Source organism: Mauremys reevesii, linkage group 8, assembly GCF_016161935.1.
Source record: "Mauremys reevesii isolate NIE-2019 linkage group 8, ASM1616193v1, whole genome shotgun sequence".
NCBI classification, from domain to species: domain Eukaryota; kingdom Metazoa; phylum Chordata; order Testudines; family Geoemydidae; genus Mauremys; species Mauremys reevesii.
In genome coordinates, this window is record NC_052630.1 from 40,434,587 (window position 1) to 40,457,295 (window position 22,709).

The window sequence follows — 22,709 nt, forward strand, 5'->3', positions numbered from 1 at the left end:
GACTGCTCTATGCCTTCCCACTGTTCCCGCTGGTTCACAAGGTCCTGTTAAAACTCCGCCAGGACAGAGCGCATCTATCGCGCCAGCATGGCCCAGACAGCGCTGGTACAAGACACTGCTCAACCTCTCCATAGCCAGCCCAATTACCCTGCCACTCCCCCCGGACCTCATAACCCAGGACCACGGCAATCTCCGCCACCCAGACCTGCAGGCCCTCCACCTCATGGCGTGGCTCCTGCGTGGCTAAACAAATCAGAGTTACGCTGCTCCGCTCCGGTACAGCATATACTCCTGAGTAGCAGGAAACCTTCCACTCGGTCCACATATCTGGCCAAGTGGAAGCGCTTCTCCTGCTGGTGTGAGACGCAGAATGCTACTCCCTCGGAGGTCTCGATCCCTACTATCTTGGACTACCTCTGGTCCCTCAAGCAGCAGGGCCTGGCGATATCTTCTTTGCGGGTGCACTTGGCGGCCATCTCCACATTCCATTCAGGAGAGCGTGGCCACTCCGTTTTTTCCCACTCCTTATTTACTCGGTTTCGCAAGGGCCTGGAGCGCCTCTACCCCCAGGTACGCCGCCCTACACCTACCTGGGACCTCAACCTAGTCCTAAACAGGCTTATGATTCCGCCATTCGAGCCGTTGGTGACTTGCTCACTGCTATACCTGTCCTGGTTTTCCTAGTAGCCATTACATCTGCCAGATGGGTCTCCGAACTTCAAGTGCTTACGGTGGACCCACCGTATACTGTCTTTCACAAGGACAAGGTACAGTTGCGACCACATCCGGTGTTCCTCCCTAAGGTGGTGTCGGCCTTCCATACTAATCAGGACATCTTCCTTCCGGTCTTCTTCCCGAAGCCTCATTCGTCCCCATGGGAGCAGCAACTACACTCCTTAGATGTCTGTAGGGCGCTCGCTTTTTATATTGATAGGACAAAGCCCTTCCGAAAATCCACCCAGCTCTTCGTTGCAGTGGCTGACCGGATGAAAGGCCTGCCTGTCTCCTCGCAGAGGATCTCCTCTTGGGTAACGGTGTGCATACGCACGTGCTATGCCTTGGCTCATGTTCCCTCGGGCCATCTCACTGCACATTCTACCAGAGCTCAGGCTTCATCAGCCGCCTTCCTGGCCCATGTACCAATCCAGGAAATATGTCGCGCAGCTACCTGGTCATCGGTCCACACCTTTGCTTCGCGCTATGCTCTGGTCCAACAATCTAGAGATGATGCAGCTTTTGGCTCGGCGGTTCTGCACTCTGCCACATCTCACTCCGACCCCACCGCCTAGGTACGGCTTGGGAATTACCTAACTGGAATGGATATGAGCAATCACTCAAAGAAGAAAAGACGGTTACTCACCTTTGTAACTGTTGTTCTTCGAGATGTGTTGCTCATATCCATTCCAGACCCGCCCTCCTTCCCCACTGTCGGAGTAGCCGGCAAGAAGGAACTGAGGGGTGGCTGGGTTGGCTGGGGTATATATCCAGTGCCATAGTGGCACCACTCCAGGGGGCGCCCAGCCGACCCACCGAGTGTTGCTAGGGTAAAAGTCTTCCGACGAAAGTGCACGCGGCGCGCGCACACCTAACTGGAATGAATATGAGCAACACATCTCGAAGAACAACAGTTACAACGGTGAGTAACCGTCTTTTCCTAATATCCAACATAAACCTCCCCCACTTCAACTCGAGACCATTGCTCTTTGTTCTGTCATCTGCCACCACTGAGAACTGTCTAGCTCCATCCTCTTTGGAACCCCCCTTCAGGTAGTCGAAGGCTGCTATCAAATCCCCCCTCACTCTTCTCTTCTGCAGACTAAAGAAGCCCAGTTCCCTCAGCCTCTCCTCATAAGTCATGTGCCCCACCCCATTAATCATTTTTGTTGCCCTCCACTGCACTCTCTCCAATTTGTCCACATCTCTTCTATAGTGGAGGAACCAAAACTGGACGCAATACTCCAGGTGTGGCCTCACCAGTGTCGAATAAAGGGGAATAATCACTTCTCTCGATCTGCTGGCAGTGCTCCTACTAATACAGCCCAATATGCTGTTGGCCTTCTTGGCAACAAGGACACACTGTTGACTCATATCCAGCTTCTTGTCCACTGTAATCACCAGGTCCTTTTCTGCAGAACTGCTGCTTAGCCAGTCAGTTCCCAGCCTGTAGCAATACATGGGATTCTTCCTTCCTAAGTGTAAGACTCTGGACTTGTCCTTGTTGAACCTCATCAGATTTCTTTAGGCCCAATCCTCCAATTTGTCTAGGTCACTCTGGACCCTATCCCTATCCTCCAGCATATCTACCTCTCCCCCCAGCTTAGTGTTATCTGCGAACCTGCTGGGGGTGCAATTAATCCCATCATCCAGATCATTAATAAAGATGTTGAACAAAACTGGCCTCAGGACCAACCCCTGGGGCACTCCGCTAGATACCTGCTGCCAACTAGACATTGAGCCATTGATCACTACCCGTTGAGCCCGACAATTTAGCCAGCTTTTTATCCACTTTATAGTCCATTCATCCAATCCATACTTTCTTTAACTTGCTGGCAAGAATACTGTGGGAGACTGTATAAAAAGCTTTGCTAAAGTCAACATATATCAAATCCACAGCTTTCCCCATATCCACAGAGCCAGTTATCTTGTCATAGAAGGTAATCAGGTTGGTCAGGCATGACTTGCCCTTGGCAAAGCCATGTTTAATGTTCCTGATCACCTTCCTCTCCTCCGAGTGCTTCAAAATGGATTTCTTGAGGACCTGCTCCGTGATTTTGCCGGGGACTGAAGTGAGGCTGTAGTTCTTCGGGTTCTTTTTCTTCCCTTTTTAAATATGGGCACTATTTTCCTTTTTCCAATCATCTGGGACCGCCCCCGATTGCCACGAATTTTCAAAGATAATGGCCAATGGCTCTGCAATCACATCAGACAACTCCCTCAGCACCCTTGGATGCATTAGATCTGGACCCATGGACCTGAGCATGTCCAGCTTTTCTAAATTGTCCTTAACCTGTTCTTTCTCTACTGAGGACTGTTCACCTCCTCCCCATACTGTGTTGCTCAGTGCAACAGTGTTGGAGCTGACCTTGTCTGTGAAGACCGAGGCAAAAAAAGCTTTCAGAACTTCAGTTTTTTCCACATCATCTGTCACTATATTGCCTCCCTTATTCAGTAAGGGTCCCATACTTTTCCTGTCCACTTTCTTGTTGCTAACGTACCTGTAGAAACCCTTCTTGTTACCCTTCACATCCCTTGCTAGCTGCAACTCCAATTGTGCCTTGGCCTTCCTGATTACACCCCTGCATGCTCGAACAATATGTTTATACTCCTCACTAGTCATCTGTCCAAATTTCCACTTCTTATAAGCTTCCTTTTTGAGTTTAAGATCACTGAAGATTTCACTGTTAAGCCAAGCTGGTCGCTTGCCATATTTGCTATTCTTTCTGCACTTCGAGATGGTTTGTTCCTGCGCCCTCAATAAGGCTTCTTTAAAATACAGCCAGCTCTCCTGGACTCCCTGCCCCTTGGAATATCAGGGCTGGAAGGGCCCTCAGGAGATCATCTAGTCTAACCCCCTCCTCAAAGCAGGACCAATCCCCAGACAGATTTTTGCCCCAGATCCCTAAATGGTCCCCTTAAGGATTGAGTTCACAACCCTGGGTTTAGCAGGCCAATGCTCAAACCACTGAGCTATCCCTCCCCCATTCATATTAGCTTCCCAGGGGTCTGCCCATCAGTTCCCTAAGGGAGTCAAAGTCTGCTTTTCTGAAGTCTCATGGTCACTGCTGCCTAGGTTGCCACTCACTTCTACTTCCCCTACCAATTCTTCCCTGTTTGTAAGCTTACGTAAATATTAAAAAGGGTATATTAACAATATATTAACAAGTGTAGAGCCTTGTGGTAGCCTGTTGTTTATGATACGGGTTGACCTGGTCTTATTACCCAGGTACACCCGTAGGTGTCTGTTACTCAGCATGGTCCAAAATAGGCAAAGTGTTTGGTAGCAAGGTATAATTTTAGCAAGATTCAGCATCAGGCCCTTAATCCATACAGTATCATACGCAGATGACAGGTCAACAAATTCTGTGTCAGTCTTTAGGTTTTTTTGATAGCCAGCCTCAATGTGAGTTGTGAGTGCCAGAAGTTGGTCTAAACAACTAAGTTTTGGCCAGAAGTCTGCCTGTTCAACAGGGAGAATTGGCTCAATAAAAGGGTGTATTCTTTTGAGGATGATACTGTGACCTTGTGCAATCTGTATGGTTTTATAAAAATTTAATAGTAAGTGAATATAATGTAACTGAGATATGCTTCATGCAAAAGGTCTCTTGTAAGGTATCATTACAAAGCTTATAATCTACTGAGTGTAATCATCCTATTTTATAAATGTACCACTCTTGTATCTGAAACTAGAAATATTAAATATAAATCTGAGGGCCTATTGTAATTATGTAAAGTGTGGGCCATTAATGGTGGTTTGGAATCTTGATGACTCCCATTAACTAGGACCATTGTCTGCAAATGACTGTTTTACCTGTAAGTCTTCCTGTGTACCTGCGTGCTGGCAAGTGGATAATGAAGTCTTGCAGTGACATGTGATCATGTCACCTGAACTGGAATCCATCTTTAACCTGGTGTCTTTCCATTGAGAAGGAGGGGGTGGGAACTCAGAGAGGCACAAAAGGATTCCCGCCTTATGCAAAAGATATATAAAGGGGTCGAAGAGAACAAAGAGGGAAAAGAGCCATCATGAAGAATCCCCTAACTATCACCTGAGCTGGAAGAGAGCTGTACCAGGGGAAAGAATTGTGTCCAGGTCTGGAAGGTGTCCAGTCTGAGGGAAAAAATTACTGAAGCATCTCTGAGGGTGAGATTATCTGTTTTCAATTTGATTAGACATAGATTTGCACATTTTATTTTATTTTGCTTGGTGACTTACTTTGTTCTGTCTGTTACTACTTGGAACCACTTAAATCCTACTTTCTGTATTTAATAAATTCACCTTTTACTTATTAATTAACTCAGAGTATGTATTGATACCTGGGGGAGCAAACAACTGTGCATATCTCTCTATCAGTGTTATAGAGGGCAAACAATTTATGAGTTTACCCTGCATACGCTTTATATAGGGTAAAACGGATTTATTTGGGTTTAGACCCCGTTGGGAGTTGGGTATCTGAGTACTAAAGAGAAGAACACTTCTGTGAGCTATTTTCAGGTAAACCTGCAGCTTTGGGGCAAGTAATTCAGACCCTGGGTCTTTGTTGGAGCAGACGAGAGTGTCTGGCTCAGCAAGACACGGTGCTGGAGTCCTGAGCTGGCAGGGAAGGCAGGGGTAGAAGTAGTCTTGACACATCGGGTGGCAGCTCCCAAGGGGGTTTCTGTGATCCAAGCCGTCACAGATACGTTCAAGAAGTTTGTAGGTCGTACATAATAGAGAAATTGGCCTATAGCATCCCACTTCATCGGGGGCTTTCCAGGCTTTTGAATGGCAATTACCATTGCCTCTCGCCATATTTCAGGGAGCTGTACTGTCCTTAAGGTAGCAAAAGTTGCTAGCCATTGGAGTCCTCTGGGGCTGAGATGGTGGAGGAGTTCTGGCAGAATACCATCAGGGCCTGCAGCCTTCCCTTTTTTCATCACAGCAAATCCTTCTTTTACTTACTCAATCCTGACAGTGGAAGGTTCTCCTCAGGGGTTTGATGCAAGTGTTCGGTAGAGTTGTTGATACACTTCTCTTCTTGTGTGTTTATCAAGTGGTCCTTTTGTGTTCTCCACCAGTTTGGAAGCTATTGTAGGGTGACCAGATGTCCCGATTTTATAGGCACAGTCCCGATTTTTGGGTCTTTTTCTTACTTAGGCTCCTATTACCCCCACCCCTGTTCCGATTTTTCACACTTGTTGTTTGGTCACCCTAGGCTATTGAGTTTGACTGAATTTTTGGTGCCCTGTACTCTGTGGGATTAGCATCCCCAAGATGTTGTAGTAGTGTCCAGGGTGATTTAAAGCACTTGTCAGGAAGACTCAATTTAATCATCGTTTTCTACATAAAAGTTGCATTCTTGTTGATTGTTATAACCTTAATACATATTCTTCACAACTCAGAGATAGATGTAGGTTTCATTTTTAGAAGGTACACACTATACATTTTTAAACAGTGATTTATTTTGAAAACTTTTCAGATTAGTTTTACAGCTATATCAAAAAATGAATGATTAATTATTTCATTTACCAAAGGTAATTGAAGCAGATATTTATGAAGTCACTGGGAGGCGAACTATCTCCAGTTCAATAGATTAATCATTAATATTTGGAGGATTTTCTTGCCATGCTGTATTAGGAAGAGAACATCACCAGACAGACATTTTAAATTGTTTTATTTAATTAAAACAACAACGTTAAGTATTCTGGATTTTTTTCATCAACAGCAAACATATAATAATTTAACAAAACAAGCTTATGTCCCTCGCTTCTCACATTTATCTCCAGACATCTTCACCTTGTCCAGATCTATTCCGCTCCGAACAATCTTCTATTCATTGAAGTTTTTGAAACTTTGCACTTTTAGAAATAGGTAAGGGATTGACTCTGTGTACACAAATTTTCAGAGGGACAATAGAGTTGAGGTCTGTTATTTCTCACCTCTATATGTTATTTATTTATTTATTTTAAAACATTTTTGCTGTTAACGAGCATGTTTCCTCCGGAGACACAAATCCACAGTTTGAGAACTGCAAAACTAAGCATCTCTGATTATATCTTCTAGTTTGAACACTGAGTCCCATTGGGTAGATAGAAAGATTAACCTAAATAATCTATACAGAAGCCTGTGGAACCCCATAAGATTGGGTCCCTAATCCATGAACTATTGGAACTCGTTTACAAAACTTTTCTTAAACATTACGTGAATATATTGTCTCATACTATGGAATAGGGATTATAAATTCTAATTCTATGTTGAGATATCTTTGAACTATAATGTATCTTAATTAAAACTATCTTTAGATAAGTTTTTTCCTCAAAAAGCATTTTATCAAAAAAATCCGATTTAAATAAAAAATTCCGATTTAAATTAAAAAAAATGATTTTTAATTAAAAAAAACCCTGATATTTATGCACCCTGGTAGTATCCAGGTTCGATGACTTGAATGTGTAAAATCAAGGTTTTGCATGCAATCAAGTCAGCACTGGCGTCTTGCTGTGTCAAGGGAGTGTAGTAGGGTTTTTGCGGTATGAAGACTCCTAGTCTGATTGTGTTGCCGGAGCAACTCCTGCGTCTCTCTTGTCCAGCAGGGAGTGTGACTTTTCCAGAAGTCTCAAGGAATGTTCTTTCCTGCTACTTTCAGGAGCCCTGCGAACCATTGATAGCATTCTGGTTTCACTGGAATCCTTGCAACAGTTTTCTCAACCATCTATTTGTAGGCATCCCAATCAGCTTTAGGAAAATTCCATCATGTTACCTGTTTAGGAATTTCGATGCCTGTATAGATCATTATAGGCCTGTGTTGGCTGTTTGGAAATGCCAATAGTACTTCATGTGTTACGATGAGAGTGTTACCACGTTAGTCTTTAGACACGAATGTTAGGTTTGGATTGTACCCACGTTTCCAGTGCTTGAATGGAATGTTAATTGTTGTTTTAGTTTGTAGATTAGTTGTAAGTCTTGTGCAGATATCCAGTCCATAAGTTCTTCGCCATCACTTTCATTTGTTTTATAGCCCCATATAGTGTGGTGACTATTAAAATCACCTGCATAGATGCATGGAATAGGAGTGCTAGGTAGCACTGGTTTTGGCCATCTTGTTCTAGGGGCTTTATAGAGGTTGTTAATGTGGAGCTCCCCTACTTTGATAGTTGTGGTAAATGCGGTCTCCTCTTCAGTTGATGGAATAACATTAAAATCTGTGATAGTGTCCTTGATGTATATTGCCAAGCCATATTTAGGATGATAATGGCTAGTTGGTAGGTTGTATCCATAGATATGGTAGCGCCTAGCCTGTTGGTCATTGCCAACATGGGTCTCTGCAACATGAGGATATCAATGTTGTAAGTCTTCAGCAAGGTTCCAAGGTACTCACATTTTGCCCATGAGAGTCTTTCAACAGTAAGTTGCAGGATTTTTATTCCCGGGCCTATTTGGCACTCTGTATGGCCCTGAGGAGGAACTTTAGGATTTGTTGAGTTGCTGTTCTGATGACCAGGAGATCATTGAGTGATGTTCGTTCACTGAGTTGATGGCATTCGTTGTGAATTCTCACTTAACAGAGTGAGCCCCGTGAAGGATGCCATCTTCTGCTCTTCCTTTAGTGCTATTGTGAAGCTATTGCAATTAAATCTATAAGTGAACAATTTCTGCCCATGGGCATGGGATTTGGTGATACATATCTTACCATATGGAACAACAAATCTGAAACGCCATTAGTTATCCAGTTAGAGTATTTAATACCATGAGGCAGTGAGTTTCACATGTGTATATCTGTTCTGTCCCTCTTGTTATATTTATGGGTATGTATTTTTGAATTTCAGTGTATTTGAAAGGGATCCCAATGGAGCTGAACCCAGCGTGAGCCTTGCCCACCACAGCAGAAATCTGCTGGAGTTCTCAGCCAGCCAGAAGCTCAGCACAGCTCAACAAATGCCTAACATCATCTCCCAGAATAAGGAAAGGTAAGGGGAATATATTTAAAGTTTAAAAGTACTAGCTGTTCATGATACTTTCATGCTTTTCTCTCTTGCCTTCAATTTCCCTGTGCTTCATGAAGCAGAGTTATTAAGTGAGCATTGTTAAGGCAGCTAAGCCTAAAAATGGAGTGCCTTGAAAGCTGATTCCTCTTGTACTGTAGTTACAGGATCTCCCTGGCAAGATTCCTCTCTAAGGCCCACCTTTGATGCACTGCGATATAAAAACTAACCAACCCCTGAATCAGACAAATCAGTGCATGCATTCCATGGTGAGAGAGCAAGCTGTGTGAGCACTCTTGCCTCAGCAAAGCAGGAGCAAGCCACTATGGTGTCATGCTTTTGATGTGCAGTTCCATGCCTGGCCTCATTCTGGTGCTGAGCAAGTCCTATGGCAGTCCCTGACACTGGACTTGCATACAACTCAAAGAGCAGCTCCCTGTCTCTTCCAGCATAGTAGGCAAGAAGTTGCTGCCAGCTTTCCATGTGTGGGGCTGTGATGGGGTGTACAACCCCCACACTGCAGAGCAAGGGGTTAAGGAGGAGCTCTGGGCCCAGGTGGCCCCACCCAGTTGCACTTGCAGGGCCTGCACAAGCTGGAGGCAGGGCTTTAAGAAGGGGAGCAGAGCAGCTCAGAGTGGGCAGGCAGTGGAAAGGTGCAGGCAGCTGTTGTGAAGGGAAAGCACTGCCCTGGAGCTCCTTGCTTGAGGTCTGACTACACAGACCAGTGGAAACGTACAATGGAGAGTTAAGTGGCTGAGCATGCAGGCAAGAGGCTTGGTGGAAGTGACTCACTTCATGAAGCCAATGGGGATAGAGAGGTGGCCCGGGGGGGCAGAATCTTAGCACCCCAAGGTATTGAATGTAGCTGCCCATCACTGGGCCCTGGAGCATAGCCCAGTGTAGAGGGCAGGCCTGAGCTCCCCTCTCCACCCCGAGAAGACGTTACAACACCAGGGGCCTTCACCTCAGGTGAGAGTCGCACTGGAGTAGACCTTGACTGGCCAAGAGCCTAGTCCCCAAATTACCTGGGCTGAAGGAGATGACAGGTAACCCTTGGGGCTGGATGCTGATCTGTCAATCCCTGCCTGGCCTCTAGGCAGCACTGTGGCCAGTTGTGCACCTTCTACAGGGCCAAATGTTACTATCATAGACTTTCATCAGCACAGATGTAACGATGCTGCCTCTGGTGGGACACAACTGAGTATCAATTCAGGACAAATTGCTTAGAGCAGGGCAGTTACAGCCCAAGCCAGGGGTTCCTTTGCACAGCAAGGCACACCAAACCAGCCAAACAGAGAAGACTTTGGTTTTACCCCACTGGCTATCCAGAAGTCATACAAGCAACTCCCTTAGACACTCCAGTTTCCCATTATCACCACCAGCAGCCTCTTCTTATGGGGATGAATGTTATGAAAATCAATACCCCAATAAAAGAAAAAAGGTTCTCCCGATCCCAAAGGACCAAGCCCCAGACTAAGGTCAATATACAAATCAGATCTTATCTGCAAATCACGCTGTTGCCAATCCTTTAGAATCTAAAGGTTTATTCATAGAAAGAAAGAAAAATAGATGAGAGTTAAAATTGGTTAAATGGAATCAATTACATACAGTATTGGCAAAGTTCTTGGTTCAGGCTTGTAGCAGTGATGGAATAAACTGCAGGTTCAAATCAAATCTCTGGAGTACATCCACAGCTGGGATGGGTCATCGAGTCCTTTGTTCAGAGCTTCAGTTTGTAGCAAAGTTTCTCCAGAGATAAGAAGCAGGATTGAAGGAAAAATGGAGGGGTTTCCAGGGCCTTTTATATTCTTTCTCCTGTGGGTGGAAACCCCTTTGTTCTCCTGTACAAAATCACAGCAACAAGATGGAGTTTGTAGCTACCTGGGCAAGTCACATGTCCATGTATGACTCAGTTTGCAGGCGGCAGCCACTGCTCACATGCTACCTTGAACGTCCCAGGAAGACTTCTCATATGTGAATTGGAGTCTCCCAAGGTCCATTGTCAATTAAGTGTTTCTTGATCGGGCACTTAATCTGCAACTTCCTTTCTCAAGAAGCTGACCAAATGCTTCACTAATGCTACTTAGAATCAAACACATTGAGATACAAGTACATAGCCAATATTCATAGTTTCAACTAAAAAATGATACATTCAGCTAGGATGATCATAACCAGCAAATAGTAACCTTTTTATAGACACCTCACATGACAACCTTTGTACAATATTTGCTGCATATATATATATATATATAACAGTGGTTGAAACAATGATCTAGATGGTCACAGTTTATGTCAATAACATCACAACAGGCAACAGCTGCACAGATCTCTGCAATTCCTTCATTAGGGCTTAGAAAGATCAAGCACTTGATTTGGCTTGAGGAACTTAATGTTGAGATACTACTGCATCCTCTATAGCTGTGCTGAAGAATCTTTCACAGTGTCAGAATCATAGAATATCAGGGACCTCAGGAGGTCATCTAGTCCAACCCTCTGCTCAAAGCAGGACCAATCCCAGACCCCTGAATGGCCCCTCTCAAAGATTGAACTCACAACGCTGGGTTTAGCAGGCCAGTGCTCAAACCACTGAGCTATCCCTCCTCCCTGGAAAGTTGGGGGGGGGAGGGGCGGGAATATACTCTATGCATGTACTCTACACGTTGTTGCCAACTCTTGGGATTTTACCACAGGTCTTGAAATGGTGTTTTTCTTAAGACCCAGCTAGTAGAGTCAAGAGATCAGAAGAGAATCATAACTTTCATTTGGAAAAAAAAAGTTAGTTTCTAGCTCTCATGGTTGCAGAGAAAAGCATGAAAACATGAAGCAGGTGTACCCTACAGGCTCAGAAACCAGCAGGCAAGGAAAAAACCCGACATTTATTATTAAAACTAATGTTTAAGACAATCTCATGATTTGGGAGACTGATTCACAATTTTTGAACACTTGAGGTTGGCAATACTATCTATGTACCCTAAAGGAGTCTTGACTCAAGACTTGGGAATCCGACCCAGGCCTTCCCTGGCTTGTGAAAGAGAGTTATTAGCGATTGGTGCCACTTCTGACCAAAATAACCAACACTTCATTCAGAGAAGGAAACTTTTCTTCCTCCTTGAAAAATGCAGTAGACTTGTCTTGACTTGCATGGTTATGAATGTTAATATTTGTCATGTTACCCAGCCCTTCTTAAACTTCAAGCTATGATATTTGTTTTCTTAGTCACTCAAAATATGTTCAGCAAAGTTCAAGATACTTACAGAGGAAAGGACTGGATCCTATCTGTGAGCAGTGCTCTTTGTTAGAAACCTCATGCATGCTTGTGCTAGCCATTATTCCTGGATATCTACAGAGATGCACCTCACGAGTGTATGGTTACAGTCTGCTTTAGCGGCTGCCTACCAAGTATTCCCAAAGAATAATTTTTATTTTATCCATTAATATCTTTATTGGTCATTTGCAGGGGTGTATTCAATTGACATAAAATCACTTCAAGCCTTTTTAGATCTCCAGAAGGCAGTGGATGCATATGTTCTGGATTGTGTTCAGATTGAAGGTTGGCTTATTCAGACTGTGTTTTCTCCTTCACAGAGTCTGTTCTAACAGATCTGTTCTTTCCAATAAAATATTTTTTTGGCTAGCTGAATAGAAACAGCCACAAATGTGCAGAAAGCACTAATAGATTGTTGCCAGGTAGCAGAAAGCACTAATAGATTGTTGCCAGGTAGAAAGAAGGCAATCAATCAGGAATACTCTAATGACATAGTATTATGTGGCTATGATGAAGGGCCTATATCCTATGTGGCACATTTTAGACTATGAATTATGTGATGAGGCAGCAGAGATGCTCACTCAGGAAGGTATGTCAGAACCAGCACCTCCTCTTTTTTGTCCAGTCACTTTCACCTTGTTGCTTGGCAAGCTTGGAACCCTCTGCTTCTTTTTCCCCTCTCTCTGTGCCAGAAGCAGAGACCAGAAGAGGGACAAAGCAAGAAGGTGGAAAGAAGGATAAAGGAAAAAAAAAAAGAGTAACATTTTCAAAAGGAACCTGGGCATTTAAGTGCCTGAGTCTCACTGAAAGTCAGTAGGACTTCAGCTCCTAAGTCATTTAAGTGCTTTCACATTTTTTACCCAAGGATTATCATAAAGAACTGAGGCGAGGGACCTGGAGGTAACTGCCTGAGTTTAAGAGCCAAGCCAAGACTTTTACCTTGCTTCTAGGCCTCCTTCCCAATTCTCCTCTGGGCAGGCCCCAGGATTTCCCAGCAGCATCTCAGGCAAAATCTCCTTCACAGACAAACTTTTCCTCTGCTACTCCACATATGAAAGAGATGGCCTGGCTTTTTATATGCCTCCCGCTCTCAAAGCTGGAACAAGGAGAGCTCCTGTGGTTCTTTAGGGACTCTGGGAAAGGGAGAGCTAGTTCCCTCCTCTCCTCATTCTTATGGCTGAGATCCCAGCTGGGGTTGAGATTGGGGTTTCTCTTCTTTCTCCAAGGCCCTGCTGCCCCTGTGAGCCTCTCTGCCTCAGGCTCCTCTCTCCCCATGTTTCTCCCATTTGGAAGAGCTGTTGATCTACTAGCAGCTATTGTGTAGCAGGCTCAGCTGCAACCCCTCTCCCAGGCCCTCTCAGGCTTAAAAATGGTCATGCCTATGTCTGTGAGGAGTCAAAAAGGCAATTCTGAGTGCTATCCTGTAGCTGTTGCCAGAACAACCCCTTACTATGGACATACAGGCAGCAGTGGGCTCTCTGCTGCCTATTCTGCCACTTTTCATCCCTGCTCGCTCTGTGGCCTCTCCAGCTGCCCTCAGTTCTGGATCCCCTTCCTGCAAGCAGCTGGCAGTGTTGTCTTGCTCTTTTGCTTGCCCTCTACTGCGCACCTTAGCTCCCCTCACAAAAAATATAAATCGAAGGATGAGCACATAGGGTGGCTCCTTTCTTGGAGAAGGACCAGCTGTATCCAAAGTGGACCCTTGGGAAAGAATTACCTTCACCTCCGTACCTGACCAGGCAGAACCCATATAGTCAGAATTCTGTCCGCCCTGGGGTGGAAATGCAGTCTGCTGTTACTGTGAAGGATGTTACTAGCCACCTCAGCTTAGGAAATGCTGCTCAGGGGGTTTCCTGTTCTAGAATGGTGCAGCAAGCATACAGGAGTGCTCTACATCAGCAAGGCACCGGGAACTCCATCTTACTGTTAAACTGAGCCTTTTTCAGTGGGAGGAAAGTACTCTGGCTTTATTTCCAGGATGAACACAATATCCAGGTGGATTGGCTCATCAAGGCATACATTTTTAACAGTGAGGGTAATTAACCACTGGAACAATTTACCAACGGTCATGGTGGAGTCTCTGTCACTTATGATTTTAAATTCAAGATTGGATGTTTGTCTAAAAGATCTGGTCTGGAAATTGTTTTGGGGAAATCTTATAGCCTGTATTGTACAGAGGGTCAGACTAAATGATCACAATGATCCCTTCTGGCCTTGGAATCTACAAATCAAGAGGGAACTAATCCCAGGGGAATGGAGCTTGAACTTGAAGGCTTTCCAGACCATTTGTCAATATTGAGGCTGTCCAGCTGACCACTGGTTTGCCAACAGAAATATGCAAGAACATCCAGGTTTTGCTCTCAGCTGTTTGACCAGTTGGCCATAGTGTCGGATGCTGTTTTGATGAATTGGGGGGCAAAGATGGCTGCATCTTTCCATCTTTTCTTCTGATTCTCCAAATCCTCTGCAAGATCAAACCAGTCAAAGTGGAAGTAATTTTTCTCTGCATTGCTGGTCAGGCAGTTGGGCGCTGTTAGAATGTATCGGTGAGAACCCATTTCCTCCTCCAAGAGCCAGCTCACTTTGTGCATCTAGGACATTGGAGAGTGAATGAATACCAGTGGCTTCAGGGATGGGGTGTCTCCCAGATGCTGGGTGATTGCCAAAAAGTGTTACAAGGATTCCTACACCAGGATGTAGAAATGAAGCTGGTGTGGTGTTTAACTAACGGCTTCTCCTCTGGTGATTGCATCACCCTTCGGGTTACTACAGTCTGTTCCTCAGGGTTTTAAAGGTGGAAGATTAAGGCCATGCAAGTCTGTACATCTGCTAATTCCACAGCCAGGGGCTGGCCTGTGCTCTCCATTGGTTCAATTCCTAACAATTCAGTGTGAAGTTTTCAAACCCGCTTTGCCCAGTGGGATGTATTAGTCTTCAGGAGTACATGCTACAGCCATTTGAACCAGCTGGGAAAATGTCCCTCTGCCAACTTTGGATGAAAGCGACTACTTTGGTTGACATCACGTCTGCCAGGAAGGCTGATCCAGAATATCTTTGATTATTGATTCTCTTCCCAGGGCTTTCATTAACCCCATTCTTGTGTTCCTGAGGTTAACCTGAGGTTTCATATTAACCAGCCAGTTATTTTGCCATGTTTTTTATTCTGCACGTTTCACAGAGGCAGAAGAGGCTTTGGAGGCTGTAGAATTATTGGGTTAAATTTGGATCTCCTTAAAAATTTCAGAACTGACAAATAGCTGTTGGTGTGTTCCGAGGGCCCTAAAAAGGAAAGAGGCTTCCAAGACTACAGTGTATAGGTGGCTTCAGGTTTGTATCTGCCTAGAGCAGAGGTCGGCAGCCTTTCAGAAGTGGTGTGCCGAGTCTTCATTTATTCACTCTAGTTTAAGGTTTTGCGTGCCGGTAATACATTCTAACATTTTTAGAAGGTCTCTTTTTATAATTCTATAATATATAACTAAACTGTTGTTGTATATAATGAAAATAAGGGTTTAAAAGTGTTTAAGAAGCTTCATTTAAAATTAAATTAAAATGCAGAGCCCCCCGGACCGGTGGCCAGGACCCAGGCAGTGCAAGTACCACTGAAAATCAGCTTGCATGCCATAGGTTGCCTACCGCTGATCTAAATGGACAGTCCATATAGATTTTGCCCTTTTTGGCTCCCATCTCTCCCTGCAATATTGATCCACACAGCCACCCTAGATGCTTTTCAATTTCAGAAGATGGTAGCATGTGAATTTAAGAGGAAAAGCAGCGACTGTACCAGCAACAGGGCGGGGGGAGGGGGGACAGTGCTACCACATAAAGAAGCATTAGGAGGTTCTTTCAAATGAACCTGTGCACCGAATACTCTTATTGACACAGTGCCCAGGGGAGTTTCAGCTTCTCCCTTTTGGTGATGCCAATGGCTCAGAGAAGCAGCTCAGCTGCAACTCCTGATATGAAACTGACACAGCAGGGACTGGAGCTCTCAGAAGCGGCCCTTAAGACCCGGGTCCCTGTTGCCCAAAAAACTCATATCGCTGCTTCTAGGGACCACTGCGTTCCCCACTGCCTTTGAGATGCAGATCCCCTGCGATGCAAGACCTACCCAGATCACTCTGCAGTTTGCGCATTTTAAACCTGAACTCTCCTGGGGGCTGAAAGCTGCCCAGACGGGGGGCCACTCTCGCCCAAGCTGAAGTGCCACTGTGTTAGGATGCACAGAGACAGCAAGAGCCTCCCTGTCTCCATCTGCCCTTTCCAGAGGCTGCAAAACCCATCCAACCCCACCACCACCTGGCCAGCTCAGGGGCGCCAGGGGCACAACCCCCTCCTGGGCTGATGCAGTGCTAGAGAAGGGGAGAGGAGAGTAGGAGCATGAGGCGGCAGCAGGGCATGCAAAGAGGGGGGCCAGTTGCGACTCGCAGTGCCTTGCACCAGTCCAGGCTCCCCTTTTAAAGTCCAGGGACCAGGAGAGAGTCACACAAGCTGCTCATGCAGCATCTGGGAGCCCTAACGCAGCTGCTTCCCAGAGCCCAGTCCCCTCAGTGCTCCCTGAGCCCCGTGGGCAGGGGCTTTGGAACTCACATCCAAGATCACCGAGGTGCCTTTCCACTGCACCGCGGGGAAGAATCCCTAGCCAGCAGCTGCCTTCTCTTCCTGGAGGAACTCCCTATCGGAGAGCAGTGGGCTGAGTGGGGCCGGCAGCTGTCTGAGCCGCTCAGCCCACTGCCGCTCTGGGGTCCCAACCACCGGCCCCACTCAGCCCACTGCCAGCCTGGGGTCCCAGCCACTGGCCCCGCTCAGCCTGCTGCCAGCCTGGGGTCTCTTTCACCCTGGCCGGCAGCGGGCTGAGTGGGGCCGGCGGCTGAGACCTCGGCTGGCAGCAGTGTGCTATTAAAAATCGGCTTGCGTGCCACCTTTGGCATGCATGCCGTAGGTTGCCGACCCCTGGCCTAGAGTATGAGTTAGCAGGTCCTATCTCACTAGACCAAAGAGCAGGCCACTTGACCAGAGGCTTCTCTGCACATTGGCCAGAGAAGGCTGTCTCTTTGGGTAGGAAATCTGTAGGGCTGCTGTTTGGTCTGTGCCCCTTACATTTGTGTTACATTATAAAACTTGAAATCAATTAGAAGTATGGTTACAATATGCGTGCAAATGGGATGATGTCTTTGAGCTCCTGCCAATTGGGCAGAATGGCCTGTGGTGCAGATTTAGATAACCCCTGCTTCAGTATTTCCACTTCTTCAGGGGTAGGGCTCTTTCTCCCCCAGCTATGCAGAGTATCACCTCCTGGAGCCTGTACACTGGAGTCAAGGTTCACCCAGGTTCACTAGTTTACATACAAACACAGTGCTGTAGGAGCAAAGCAAACTGCTGTGGGCAGAAGGCTTGTTTTGAATGGTTGATGTAGAGATGAATTTATTACAAGTGATTAGTAACATCTGCAAATCTAATCTGAATGATTATCATTTTATTTGTATCAACTTAACACCTGGGAACCCTAGTCATGGACCAGGACCCCATTGTGCTGGGCACAGAACAAAAACAGTCCCTGCCCCGTGGAGCTAACAGTCTAAATAAGATTTACAATTAAACTGCTAACTTTTTTGGCTTGTTTGTGTGAGAACTATGATTTTTGGCTTAAGAGGCAAATTTTGTTTTTGGCTTCCATACTGCTGATGTTTCCCTGCATTGGGTTCTGCAAAAATCCTGAGGGAAGAGAGAGCAAAATACTGGGTTACTAGGCACAAATTGTCATCTCTTCTAGAAGAAGAATCTGTTGGAGCAATAGTAATCTGTTCATTGGCTCTCTCATTGGCCCTTGGTGATACATGTTCATTGGGGGAGGCTGAAGGAACTTTGAAAGAAATTTGAAGGGATTTTTTGGTGTCTTTATTTCTAGGAATGAACGTTCTGTTTCTGATAACAAAGCCTTAATGGTAGTAACAGAAGACCCACTATTGTCTGTTTCTCCACCACCCTGTCAGCCACTGATCAACCGGACTGAGTCTCTCAGGTTAGCAAACATTGATTTCCAAGTGCTTGTTTTTCAGTTTGTAATTATTGTGTGAATTCTGTGTAGATTAAAGGTGCCAGACTGGCAGCCAAGGTGCCTGGCATTCCTTTGTTTATATCCATACTAGATACATTGTGATCAGTGGCAACACAAGCTTCCCCATTGTTCTACAGGTGTGTTTGAATCCTGGTTTAGCTGGCATTTGTAAGTTACAGATGTGGGAAACCCAATATAAACTGGGTTGCTTTAAATGGATCTTAGTGTGTTAAACCGGTGTAACTTTGTGTGTGGACACTCTAACATCCATTTACACCAACCTGACCTATATCAGGTTATCGACACTTGTAACTTACAAGTGAAAACTAAACCAATAGAAACCATGCTTAAACCAACGTTAGAGTGGCCACACACAATGTTGCACTGGTTTAATTAACTCAGTTTAACTTTTCACCTTTAGTTAAACCAGTGCGCTGTTTTGTATCAAGATGTAGACAGTCTGACCTAGTAGTCAGAGCAGGAGTCAGGTTTAGTGGGTGGTGCTGGTGTCCAGATAGGGGAACCAAGCCAAAGGGTCAGTACCAGAATCAATTACCAGTTACTAGATCCAGGAAACAATGCTGAGGGTCAGAACCAAGGTCAGATACCAAATGCCAGAGCCAAGGGTCAAGCTTGAATCAGGGTCAGAAGTCAGAGGCTGGGGTCAGAGCCAGGACTGGTCACTAATGATTGGAGGTGAGGTGTAAGGGGAGGAACTTGAGGAGAGGCACAGAGCAGGAGCATGGTGGGAACAGGGGTGAGGCAGAAGCATAGCAGGAATCAGGAACAGGGTTGGGTGTGGGAGGCAGGCACAAGCAGGGTCAAATGCAGCCACAATAGGAAAACACCTTGTTGCTTGGATAAATTTCCTGTGCCATCTTCTGGCTCAAATAGTATGGATGGACCAATCTGTGGAGCTGGGCGATCCTCCAATCAGGGCTCCCATGGATGGCGCCTTGGCTGAGCCATAGTCCTACTAGCTCCTCAGCCCACCAGATTTCAGCCGCCATGGGGTGCAGCCCAGGACGCAGTGGCTCTCTGGGGACTCCCAGGCCTGGGTTCAAGACCCAAGATGTCACATGCATCTTTTGTGTATGGACTAGGCCTTAGCTCCCACTTGCTCAGCTGACTTGCCTCCCTTTGACCTATGAGACATTCTGGATTGTCCCATAATGCATTTGAGCAGGCAGCAATGCAGTAAGGATGGTGGCTTGCACTTGATGGGATCAGAGGATTCCCTAGGATGCTGGCCCAGTGCTGAGTCAGCAGCTGGAACCTCCTACCTGTCAAGCATATGCCTTCCCACCAAGTCAAGGGGCTCTCATGAGCATCTATTCTGCCTGACTCCTGACAAAAAGAAACATTGGGGGTTTGTCCTGCGCTTAGCACAAATGAACTAGAATCCTGGGACTGTTTCCAACAGAAAGCAGCTACTTCTCCTTCCCGGCAATTCAGCAGACCCCACTCTTAGTAGCAGCACTGGGCTTGAGCTTTCATCTTCCGTTGAATTGAGAACAGCTGAGAGGTAGCTTCATGGAGAGGATGTGGGCCCATCCTTTTTGGTTGCTAGGAAAGTGGAGCAGCCAGCAGGGAGCTGGGAATGGGCTACTGAGCACTGAAGACTATTGGCCTTCATGCATACAAAGAGGTCAGTTCCTGGTGTGGGAGGGAGAGGGGATTATCTGTGGAGTTTAGGGTAAGAAAGGTGGGGAAAGCATTCAGGGGGAGCAAGAAGAGCCATGGAGAGTAAAGAGAGAGGGGTCGCAAAGAGAAGAGGGAGCAATGGGAAGAGGGAGCAATTTTTCCAATTGCCCAGAAAGTCCAGTGTATTTCTCTGCAGGATGGGGAACTCTAGGTGACTTACTTTTACTTTTTTCTCTGTTATATAAGAAAAGCAGTTCCCCGTCTTCCCTATCCCCTGTCCTAAGATAATCAGAGACTCCCAATTCCCCTGGAGGCACTGAACCCTCCATTCTGATGCTGTTAGGTGGGATATTGACTTTCACTCACCATCAGCCTTCGCTCACTTGGAACCAGCAGCCTAGCCTACTTACTGCTAGAGACGAGTAACAATCATAAAACATTGTAACAATTCTCTGAGCCATCCAGTCCACCACAGATCTGCCTGTGTCCAAAGCTTTTTCATTAATCAAATTATGAAGTTAGAAAATTTATTATAAAATGGATTTAGAGGCCAGTTAAAGACAGAGATACACAGGTCATGACTTTTTCCCTTAAACATCATAAAGTAAACAAAGATATAATTGAAGTAGCTAATACTTTCTTTGCCTTGATGGAAGAACTGGAATTGTGTGATTTCTAAAGATGTGAATTCATCACTGCATATTTTTTCTTTTCTTCTTTATTTCCCCTTTACTCTATTAAATTTAATTTTTGAGTATATAATCTAATTTTATTCTTGAGTTGGTAGCCTTGTGATTTAAATTCTCAATATTCCCCCATTGCTTTCAGGATTTGTGTCTGTTTAATTATATATAGGATTCACTGTAGGTGGAAAAATCCAGTCCAATATTAACACATGGCAGATATTAGCTATGAATTCTCTTTGAACTTGTAACTAACACTCATGCCCCAGTGTTAAAAGGAACACAATATAAAATGTTAAGATGAGCAAAACCCTAACATTAAATCGCAATAATTTTCAAGTGGATTGTTAAAATGCTGCTCAAAACCCAAGACGTTTTGATTCCTTTTTTTAAAGACATGCCTAATTTAATGTTGCATTTTACAGATTAAATCATGAACTTCGAGGGTGGGTTCATAGGCATGAAGTGGAAAGGACAAGGTCTAGAAGAATGTCAGAAAACCAGCAACAGAAAACACAAGTTGTCCAGGTAGGTTTGTACTGCTGAATCATTAGCAGCACAAATTAACTGCTGGCAACATGACCAGCTTTCCTGAGATATGGCTCATTCCACAAGGGTTTTGTGTGTAGTGAAATTGATCAAAGATTAAATGTAAAAGAAAGCTGCAGATTGGTACAGCAAAGGGTTAACACACTAGTTATTTCTGGAGTCCCTGGTTCATAGAATCATAGAAGATTACAATTGGAAAAGACTTCAGGAGGTCATCTAGTCCAGCTCCCTGCTCAAAGCGGGACCAACCCCAACTAAATCATCCCAGCAACGGCTTTGTCAAGCCGGGCCTTAAAAACCTCTAAGGATGCAGATTCCACAACCTCCCTAGGTAGCGCAGTCCAGTGCTTCACCACCCTCCTAGTGAAATAGTTTTTCCTCATATCCAACCTAGACCTCCCCCACTGCAACTTGAGACCATTGCTCCTTGTTCTGTCATCTGCCACCATTAAGAACTGCCTAGTTCCATCCTCTTTGGAACCCCCCTTCAGGTAGTTGAAGGCTGCTATCAAATCCCCCCTCACTCTTCTCTTCTGCAGACTAAAGAAGCCCAGTTCCCTCAGCCTCTCCTCATAAGTCATGTGCCCCAGCCCGTAATCATTTTCATTGCCCTCTGCTGGATTCTCTCCAGTTTGTCCATGTCCTTTTCGTATTGGGGTGCCCAAAACTGGACGCAATACTCCGGATGTGGGCTAATGAGTGCCGAATAGAGGGGAATAAACACTTCTCTCGATCTGCTGGCAATGCTCCTACTGATGCAGCCCAATATGCCATTAGCCTTCTTGGCAACAAGGGCACACTGCTGACTCATATCCAGCTTCTCGTCCACAGTAATCCCTAGGTCCTTTTCTGCAGAACTGCTGCTTAGCCAGTCGGTCCCCACCCTGTAGCTGTGCATGGGATTCTTGCGTCCTAAGTGCAGGACTTTGCACTTGTCCAGATTTCTTTTGGCCCAATCCTCCAGTTTGTCTAGGTCACGCTGGACCCTATCCCTACCCTCAAGCATATTTACCTCTCCCCCCCAGTTTAGTGTCATCTGTGAACTTGCTGAGGGTGCAGTCCATCCCATCATCCAGATCATTAATAAAGATGTTGAACAAAACTGGCCCCAGGACCAACCCCTGGGGCACTCCGCTTGATACTGGTTCAACTCTCAACTTGTTGAAGTTCACAACCAAAAATGGTCTCACCTTAAGTTCTTGGCAGATATTCGTCCACATCACAGAACTGCCATACAGTTCGGCATGGTTGTAAACCGCTGTTCAAGGGATGCCAGGACTGGCGTAGCAGTGGATTTGGCAGATAAGGATTGAGTGGTGTTACAAGAGCTGTGAAATGAAAGCTGTAGATACCTCCTCGACTCTATACCTTGCTTGAGTTTTGTCTTTTGTGAATAGTAAAATCAATATAAATAAACTTTCAAGATAGAGACCCAAAGGAGAGTGTTGAGACTGTAAATCTTTTTGTATTTAACCTAATACATGTGGTTACCTCTATATCTGCAATGATTCCTTTTATTTCTCTATGCTTGGTGTTATAGACTGAGCTGGCAGCAACGTCGATAGTTAAGATTGCCTGACTCTTTCCAGCATAAATCACTGTTTTCAGATGGTTTTTACTTTGCCATAATTTAAATAATCAGGCTGAATTTTTCCATGCTTGCACTCTGCTTCAGGCTGAACTAAAAAAAACATCATCAAAATTAGTTCAGCCATTTGAAAGAACAAGATTATGCAAAACAACCTTTTTCCCTGTTTTAAGAAAATATTTCCAGCCATTTAATTGAAAAGTTTTAGCATCTGTGTACTTTGGAGCAGGAATTTCAAATTTGGTGAGG

The 22,709-nt window shown here is 45.2% G+C and overlaps 1 protein-coding gene across 7 annotated transcripts in view; it reads left to right on the forward strand.

The window, feature by feature from the left end:
- ATF6 (activating transcription factor 6) overlaps positions 1–22,709 on the forward strand; it is a 366,260-nt gene that overhangs the window by 166,904 nt on the left and 176,647 nt on the right. For all 7 annotated transcript variants that reach the window (XR_005583814.1, XR_005583815.1, XM_039485531.1 and 4 more), the window contains 3 exons: positions 8,521–8,661; positions 17,847–17,960; positions 20,749–20,851. Coding sequence is in view for 5 of the 7 variants with exons in the window: in XM_039485531.1 (XP_039341465.1) it covers positions 8,521–8,661; positions 17,847–17,960; positions 20,749–20,851 (358 nt within the window). In the remaining 2 variants the exon portion in view is untranslated. The remainder of the gene's footprint in view (positions 1–8,520; positions 8,662–17,846; positions 17,961–20,748; positions 20,852–22,709) is intronic.